Source organism: Phoxinus phoxinus (assembly GCF_949152265.1).
Source record: "Phoxinus phoxinus genome assembly, chromosome: 4".
Classification (NCBI taxonomy): Eukaryota; Metazoa; Chordata; class Actinopteri; order Cypriniformes; family Leuciscidae; genus Phoxinus; species Phoxinus phoxinus.
The window spans coordinates 44591391-44601206 of NC_136879.1; the positions used below are offsets into that span (position 1 = coordinate 44591391).

General features: G+C 40.0%; 1 protein-coding gene across 5 annotated transcripts in view; it reads left to right on the plus strand.

Moving 5' to 3' along the window:
• The window catches only part of LOC306997717 (protein NLRC3-like), a 48067-nt gene extending 38469 nt beyond the window's left edge, over positions 1 to 9598 (plus strand). For all 5 annotated transcript variants that reach the window (XM_079611124.1, XM_079611123.1, XM_079611125.1 and 2 more), the window contains exons 9-11: positions 674 to 847; positions 6913 to 7086; positions 8717 to 9598. In XM_079611124.1, the coding sequence (XP_079467250.1) occupies positions 674 to 847; positions 6913 to 7086; positions 8717 to 8741 (373 nt within the window). In that variant the 3' untranslated portion in view covers positions 8742 to 9598. The remainder of the gene's footprint in view (positions 1 to 673; positions 848 to 6912; positions 7087 to 8716) is intronic.
• Positions 9599 to 9816: the final 218 nt, after the last annotated feature.

Here is a 9816-nt window from a genome sequence, read left to right on the forward strand (position 1 = left end):
GCATGAGCGCTTTATAAAACATTTTTTATTCCTTTGTGCACTGGCTAAGGAGCATGAGTCAAACTGAAAAAATAAAACTAAATAAATAAAAAGTTTTTTCTGAGGTAATATGTTATGTAATCTTGTTAAAATAGATTTCATAAAATTGGTATCGAAAAAAGTATCGTTAGGAACCGGTATCGAAACTGAGGTATCGAAATTGGCACCGGATCGAAAGATTTTGAACGATGCCCAGCCCTACCGAAATGTGCCCAGATGTCCGCTTTCCAAGCTTTGGGTGCGTTTTTAATTACTCGTCTAACGCGGCCGTCTCCCTCCGCCTCAGCCATCTTGATTGTTGTTGTTATGCCCGCGGAAGTAATTGAAACTTCACAACTTTATATTCCAACTCAAGGCCAGAAAATAAACAGTGACATAATCGATTATGGCACTTTGCCGCATCGATGCTGAATCGTGCATATCCCGCATTGCGATGCATCGCCGAATCGATTATTGTTGACACCACTAATGATTTTTATACTGTATAAACTGTATATTTAATCCTAACTGATTTAAAAACATGAACTAATGACTATTTGTATATATTTCATATTGACAGCATTATGTTATTTATTTTGTAAGTGTAATGTTTATCTCTGGATATGGGCCTAATGTGTGTCATTGTTCTCTACAGGTTGGGGGATTGTGGTGTCACAGAGGAAGGTTGTGCTGCTCTGGCTTCAGCTCTGAGATCAAACCCCTCACACCTGAGAACACTGTATCTGTCATATAATAAACTAGGAGACTCAGGAGTGAAGCTGCTCTCTGCTGGACTGGAGAATCCTCTCTGTAAACTAGAGGAACTGAGGTAAGATCATCTCCACCATAAAGACTCGGAGTGAATAAGGATTAATATGTAGATTGTGTACACAATATATCTTTGGCCCCATCCAGCGGTTCAGCGACAGATTCCTGCTCGACATTAACATTTACATCTTCATATATTATTATCCCCCAAAAGAAAGTAAAACTAACAGATAAATAAACCAGACAAACTACAAACCAGACAACAGATGCAGGATACAGTGAAGAGGGGTTTTAAAGCACAAATGTTTGGTGTAAATCAACTTGCCTTGTAATGCTTGTGCAAACAGACCCTTGAGCATTTCCTCACAATGTGTGTGTGCCGCTGAACAGAGGGAAGTGGTGTGTGTGTGTGCCGCTGAACAGAGGGAAGTGGTGTGTGTGTGTGTGTGTAGACAGAGAGCGAGAGCAGAGCAGTTTGTGTGTGTGTGTGTGGACAGAGAGAGAGCAAAGGGGAGTGTGTGTGTGTGTGTGTGTGTGTGTTTGTGTGTGTGTGTGTGTGTGTGTGTGTGTGTGTGTGTGTGTGTGTGTGTGTGTGTGTGTGTGTGTGTGTGTGTGTGGACAGAGAGAGAGCAGAGGAGTGTGTGTGGACAGAGAGAGAGCAGAGGAGTGTGTGTGTGTGTGTGTGTGTGTGTGATACAGACAGCACTGGCTGCCCAGAGAGAGCCGCATCTGCCCGCACTGTGACCAGGGAGAAGTGGAGACAGAGCAACACTTTCTCACCAGCAACAAACACACACACACACACACACACACACACACACACACACACACACACAGAGTTTAATGTATTTGTAAACATTTTTATGAACTCTTAATATTAATGTAATTAATGTCAAATAAAGGCTGAATTAAAGCACTAATCTAAAGTGAGAACTATTTACGGTTAATATGTTGTTAACACAGCATTATCTAACTCTTTACATAAGAGATAATTAAACAATAACACTTTGTTAATTACAGTGACAATGAATGAAGAACTCACTATTTGTATATAGTCTCTTAATATATTAACTACAGCTTATATACTATTATATACTATTCATTAACTATACACTAATATATAATATATAATATAACTCCTTTTGTATGTGATGGAGTGATTCTTCTTTTTCAAAAATAACACAAAATAAAGTAAAGACGAATTTGACTGATAGCATTATTATTATTATTTTCAATATTTCCATAGATATGGTGATATATTGTTATCGTGTGTTATTCTGGCCATGATAATCATGTAGTGATGAATCTGATATGGTGGCGGTCCTGGTTCAGGAGAAACACACACACACACACACACACACACACACACACACACACACACACACACACACACACACACACACACACACACTCCTCTGCTCTCTCTCTGTCCACACACAAACACACACACACACACACACACACACACACACACGCTCCTCTGCTCTCTCTCTGTCCACACACACACACCTCTGCTCTCTCTCTGTCCACACACACACACTCCTCTGCTCTCTGTCCACACACACACACTCACTCCTCTGCTCTCTTTCTGTCTACAAACACACACACACACACTCACTCACACACACTCCTCTGCTCTCTCTCTGTCCACACACACACACACACACACACACACACACACACACACACACACACACACACACTCCTCCGCTCTCTCTCTCTGTCCACACACACACACACACACACACACTCCTCTGCTCTCTCTCTGTCCACACACACACACACACACGCACACACACACACACACACACACACACACACACACACACACACACATACAGCTATAGCTACTGCTGTAGCACCTGGCCACACACACACACACTCACTCACTCTCACACACACTCACTCACTCACTCTCTCACACACTCACACACTGTCTCTCTCTCTCTCTCTCACACACACTCACTCACTCTCTCACACACACACACTGTCTCTCTCTCTCTCTCTCTCTCTCTCACACACACTCACTCACTCACTTACTCACTCTCTCACACACACACTCACTCACTCTCACACACTCACACACACACACACACTCTCTCTCTCTCTCTCTCTCTCTCTCTCTCTCTCTCTCTCTCTCTCTCTCTCTCTCTCTCTCTCTCTCTCTCACACACACACTCACTTTATCTCTCTCTCTCTCGCTCTCTCTCTCTGTGATGTTTAAGAATTGCGTTTCTACTAGGGATGTTAACCATTGACCGTTTGACGATGGTTGACCGTATCAACCGATCAAAGTTGTTGGTTGTCGGTAAAAAAAAAAAAAAGTGATCTCTAAATTAGGCTATTATAGACAGTGGACTAAACGCTACTACATTTAGCATCTCATGCCAAGATTTTTTTGTGTGAAGTGAACAAATCCCTCTCACTAAATTTTTCATAACTTGCCCGTTTGTACTTAATAAACCAATAAAAACATTTGGCGCGAGGTCACAGCATTTAGGTTTGCGCGCTCACAAGGTTTGGGAAGAGTAAAGGCTACAGGCTAACACACTCGAGGTTAGAGCCAGCGCAGACGACAGGAGGAAGCGTGCGAGGAAGAGTAGTGTGTGTCCATTTCACCAAACAGAACGACACAGATGTAAGTTGCAACTTGTGTGATACAGCGCTTAAATATGGAAATACATTACATCTACATTTCAGTGGTAACAGATCAGGTGATTGTTATGAATCTTCAGGAACGAACCCAATAGCAGACAGTTTGCAGGACACACAGGCTTTATTAATGACAAAAACAGAAAACAAAACCCACGAGGGGGCAAAACAAGACAGGGTAGACAACACTAGACTAACACTCAGACGATGTACTAACAACTAAGACAGGATCAAATACCTCTTTCAAGACAGGACTTTAAACACATTACTCACGGGTAGATTCACACCATGTATGACAATGAACCGGCACAGGACAGCAAACACAAGGGGGTTAAAAAGGGAGAAACTAATGAGGGGAACAGGTTACACTGATTAGGTAATAATGACAAGACGAGGATAACAAGGGGGTGGGGTTACGTAACGAGACAACGCAAGCACACAGCCAAAACACAAGGCCATGTGCTTGCACACAAAACATGATTCTGTCATGATCCTGCCTTACGACCAGGGAAAATCAAGGACACTAAGGCAGAATCATAACAGTGATGATGATCATCATCTTTCTTTATTATTGTTAGCACTACCTCAAACTAAAGTGGCGTCTCTTCGGAGCTGTCATTTTCTTAAATGAGCCGCGGCAATGTTTCAAATTAGCTTCTAATGCTAGACAAACGCCTTTATTTTCAACGCGATCACCTTGTACCCAAACCATTTCGAAACTAAGGAGCCATTTGTCCTCCAATTACATACAAGCTCTCGGCGAAATGGCTGTTATTTCAAATAGCGTAGCATATTTTAAACTAATCGGTTAACCGGTTTCAACCGGCTAATGAGGCTCGGTGGTCGGTCAAGAATTTTTTTAGTTTTCGCCATCCCTAACACACACACACACACACAGCTATAGCTAGTGCTGTGCTGCCGGACCTAAATAGAGTGTAATTACACCTTTGCCATTAATATGTTTATAAGCAACTGAAAAAAGCACAAATGTCAGAACATCTCAAGGACCCCAAAAACACCTTGGTCCCCAGAGGGTTAAAAGACCTTTTATGATATGATTTTGTCAAAGGTTTAATAGACAGAGGAATGTGAAGAAGATCGTGTGTGTGTGTGTGTGTGTGTGTGTGTGAATGGAGATCACAGTGTTGTAAAGATGAATCGTGCAGCTCTACTGTCTTATCTCTCTCTCAGCACATGAGCAGCGCGAGGGCTTTTCAGTGCGTTCAGTCTCACGCCGCTTCCACACGTCCACTTGAAATGGATATTACGACACTCATAGATAACGACGCGTTTCATCCTCTGTGGAACAAGAGTGGCTAACTTCTGTCCACCTCGTCTATAAGCAAGGACAAAACTAAAGCAATTTCATTTAAATCAATATCGATTCTGGAATAAAAACAAATCTATCCAAAATATTGCGATAGTTTGGTGAATTACATTTTTCTCCCAGTCCTAACACACACACAAGTTCCTTAAAATGTTACAAATAGATTAAGCACACTGTAAGGTAAATGCCTCGGACTCTGGGTCCGTATGAATTAGCTCAAATGATCTATAGGGAATTTTAATAACTAATCATGAATATGATTAATATATTGCATATTACAGTTACATTAAATTATCGAAATTGAAGATAGACTATATGAATATATAAATAATCAATCACAACGAATTATAATTCCTCATTCATTCCTCAAGTCTTATTTCAGATCGATTATGAGATAATCTTTAAGGGAAATTAATGTAATTATCAAATCGGTGTTGTCCAGCAACGACCGTAAGATTAAACTATCAATTTCTCAATAAAGTGATCCCTTCTAACAAACTCCAAGAAATATTAACTTTCTGGCCGTGAACATTAATTTTCTTGTGTTTATAAAATTAAATCTACTCGATGTAGTAAATAATAAGAGCGCTGGCAGCTCTTGGATCTATCTCATTGACTCGTCATTACGAACATTTACCCAGAAACAGTCTTGAATATATAGCTTTAATAAATGCAAAACTACAGAATAAGGACTACACAATACACTGATTATATGTCTATGTACATAACATACGGTTAACAATAAGACAAACGGATAACAAATGAGAGAGGGAGAGTTGGAGAGAGAGAATGAGAACGAGGATGACTCGTAAGAGTGACACGCGCCGTTCGCGCGCGGTTTGAGGGAGAGAGAGAAGATGAGAGAGGGAGTGAGAGAGGGTAGATCACGAATGATCATGGAATAGCAAAATCACAGACCTTTTGAGAGAGCCAACAACGAACAAACTTTAAAACATTAAAACTCGTGGGAGTTAATACTTGCAAAGTTGTTTGTATGTATGTCTGAGAGGAGCGCGCGTTCTCGTGCTGCGCGTTCTCTCGTGGAGCCTCGGACAGGGCGCGTGCTCTCGTGTCTCTGGGGCGCGCTGGGCGCGGGAGGTTTGAAGGCTTCTTGAAAGTGAAGTTGCTGAAGGAATAATTCACGCTAAATTCGTTCACTCTTAGGTGAAGGCGAACCAAGGAGAATTTGGAAATGAAACAAAAGAAACTTAGATAAAGAAAATAAAAGAAGACGGAGACTCCCAAAGGAGTTCGGAGACTTTTCACATGACGAAGCAGTGATGAAGGCAGGAAGAGCAGAGAGCGAGGAGGAGCTTTGGCTCTCTCTTTTAAAGACTGTATGGGTCACGCCTTCGTTTGGCGCGAGTAGCCAATAACCTTCAGTGTTTCGAAAGCGGGAAGCTTTCTTTGTCTTGTCGAGGGGAGTAATTTATGGCAGCTTTGGAATTAAGTCATTTCTACAACTGAAAAGTATTCATATCTTAATAATCATATCATTGCAGTCTATTATCGAGATTCAACTCCGTTAGGTCTCAAGATTCAAAATGACACCAAACACATCCTGTTCAGATTATATGAAAACAAAGTTACATTATTATGCATTAGTATAGGCATTTAAGTTTGATTAATGTTACACTGGGACATTTATATGCTTTCCTATGGTTTATAAACACATCTTAACACACAAATGGCTATATTTAGTACATTTAAGAGTGACTTTATGGTAGGAGTCCTTTCCTTTGTGGGTTTCTTGGTGTGAGGAATGTGGTGTCACGTTACGTGTCTCTTTGTGTGTGTGTGTGTGGGAGAAAGAGACAAAGACCTCTTGTTTGTTCAGACCATGCATGAAGTGTTTGCGAGAATCACGATTCACTGATCGAAAAGCAGCAGTCATTGTCGCTACAACACACACACACACACACACACACACACACACACACACACTAGGTTTCCATGTTTTATTGGGACTTTCCATAGAATAAAATGATTTTTATACTGTACAAACTATATATTTAATAAAAATGATGTAATTTAACAACATGAACGTATTTGTATATATTTAATATTGACAGCATTATGTTCTTTATTTTTTAAGTGTAATGTTTATCTCTGGATATGGGCTTAATGTGTCCCATTGTTCTCTACAGGTTGGGTGGTTGTGGTGTGACAGATGAAGGTTGTGCTGCTCTGGCTTCAGCTCTGAGATCAAACCCCTCACACCTGAGAACACTGAATCTGTTTGGGAATAATCTAGGAGACTCAGGAGTGAAGCTGCTGGAGGATCTGAGGGATGATCCACTTTATAAACTGGAGAGACTAGTGTAAGAATAGTTTTTAACAATTTTCATCATCATACTTTCATTTAAAGTTCAAATGGCTGTTTTACAAATAAAAGTAAAGGAACAGTGTGTGTGTGTGTGTGTGTGTGTGTGTGTGTCAAGGTTATTATTAGTTTTGCATTTTTCATTGGTTTTATTTTTATTTCGTTTTGACTGTTTATTTTCAAATTCAGTTTAGTTTTAATTCGTTTTTTAAAGTGGGTTTGCTAGTTAAGTTTATTTTTTTATTTTTTGAAAATGCTTAGTTTTAGTTTAGTTTTTATTAGTTTTTGTCTTTTTTTGTAATTTGGGTTATTTGTCAGGGGCAAGATTCAAAGAGGTCAGAAAAAAGTATTGTGTAATAATAATTCAACAAAAACATCATACAATTTTAGAAATATGTATTCAACAATAACACCAGTACATAAAATGTACATGTGGACACACATATGTAAACAGTCTACACAAGACTCCACAGTCAGTGCAAAGTGTGTGTGTGACGTGTGCCAGGAGAACACCTAAATAGCCAACAGACTAAAGAAGACACACATGAACAGTGTTCAACCCATTTCTGAGCCACACAAGACAAACCAAGAAGCGGAAGACTAAACATATCGGCCTAGCTCCATATTTTTGTGACTGATTGTGGAAATAATATGAATGTTATTTTCAGCTTTTCCGCTTTAACTGTCTCTATAGGCATCTTCACACCGCCGAGTTAAGGCGGCTCTAAAGCGGCTCTGTGTCTGCTCAAAGTTCTGTGTTAAGACACAATGCTGCATAAAAGCAAACTTAAAATATGACGGTCTGACCCTCCTCAGCCTCCAGTATCAAAGATGACTCTGATATTGTTTTGGTTCAGTGTAAATGACCGCGAGTTTGTGCCGCTCTAAACTACGCCATTGTCATGACAACCAAACGCACGGCGCGAGAACCAAGAAGCGGAAGACTAAACGTATCGGCCTAGCTCCATATTGTTCTAGCCAAATTAAAAAATGTCAGCCAACAAGCGACAATAAAGTAAAAGTGTCCTGAACTCACATCGTGAAGCAAACCACCAAAATAACAGAGTCTCGCCGTGTGTAATCTTCCTGTGAAGAGACTGGCAGATCAACGCCGCTACATTTCTCTGATACACTAATGCTTATTCGCCGTCACTGTGTTATATTATATTCCAAACATCATCTTCTTGAGGACGATATCACAGACACACACACACACACACACACGACCTGCACGACGCTAAATGCTTTCGGCCTCTTGAGTTTTATTTCTTTTTTAACTCTTTAATTATTTTTAAATTAATTTCATAACACTTTGTTTTCTCTGCCGCTTTTTCTGTGTGTGCGCCTGATGTGTGTGATGATCTAAGATTTGGGGTGTTTGTTATTAACTGATATTAAATGTGTAGTGAGTAATGATCAGTTCTGCTGGTTCTGTATCAGCCGTCCGGTGTGTGAAAGTGACCTTTCATGTGCTTTTGATTCTGTAAAGTGACTTTGAGCATCAGATAGAAGATATATTATCATGTTTGAGAATGAATTAATATAGATGATCTAGTTAGTTTTCTTATGAACAGATGTGACAGATGTAATATCTCATACTGCATATGTGACTGTGTGTTTTATTTTAGGATTGGCAATCAGAGGCCAGTCTGATCTTCTGATGATCATCTGATGGAGAATAAGGATCCACTACAGAGACTCAGTGAACAGAATCAACAGAGACTGAAGATACAGGGACTTCACTGTTATAAATTAAGACTTCATTTAGATTTCAGCGATCATCTGACAGACCTGATGAGGCGGCAGTGAAACACCTTTTATTTCACAGCAAATACAGTTTCTCATTCATAGTGTATACAAATAAAATGGTTAATCTAACAGTATAAACTCAAAAAGCTCTGAGTTTTGTCACAGAGTAAATATAGAGCCTGAGTGTGTTTGTGTTGAACCAGCAGAGGGAGACAAGGACTAATATTAATTTTTCATCATTATTCAATCTCACTTTTGGAAAACAATGGAAGCTTGAGTTTATACATCATGTTTGTAATAATAGTTGCATTAGTATAATAGTTGTCATATAATGCGTGTTCGTGTGTTCTGTTTCTTTAGTGTGTTATGTTGCTGTTTGTGTGTGTGTAAGATCTGCAAAGCTCAAAGTCTCCCACATAAAGATGTATTCTATCTAATGTCCGACACACACTGAAGATTTTGGGCATTTCCAGACGAAAGATGAGCATCGTGAAACTATCCTGGTGATTTCTGTGGTCGTGGCTCGTGGCAAACAAAATGCATTTGATTATAATGAACAAGACAATGTGTACAAAACTAAAGTAGTCTATTTTACATATCTGTCAGTCTGAGGGCGTTGCCGTAACGCGCTGCTGTGTGTCGCGTCACTGTGTGTGTCTTGCTTCGGGCTTGACTGAAGTGACGGGATCAGTCTGCCTTATTTTTTATTTTTTATACATGAAAAACATTTCATAAAACTGTAAATAAAAAGGTAAATGTTCTTTCTTTCGATGAGCTGGGGAAGACCGGTCCAGCTGATCATGTCTACTGTTCATAACACACACATTCACAATGAATATAAATATTGCAAGAGAAATGATTCTTCCCCTGAGAAATATCAGACGCTTTAATATTACTCTGTGCAGCCGGGACTCTTGAGCGCGGGAACGCCGGTCACTCTCCTCACAGCACATCTCTAGTTGGCTGAGGAACAGCTGGA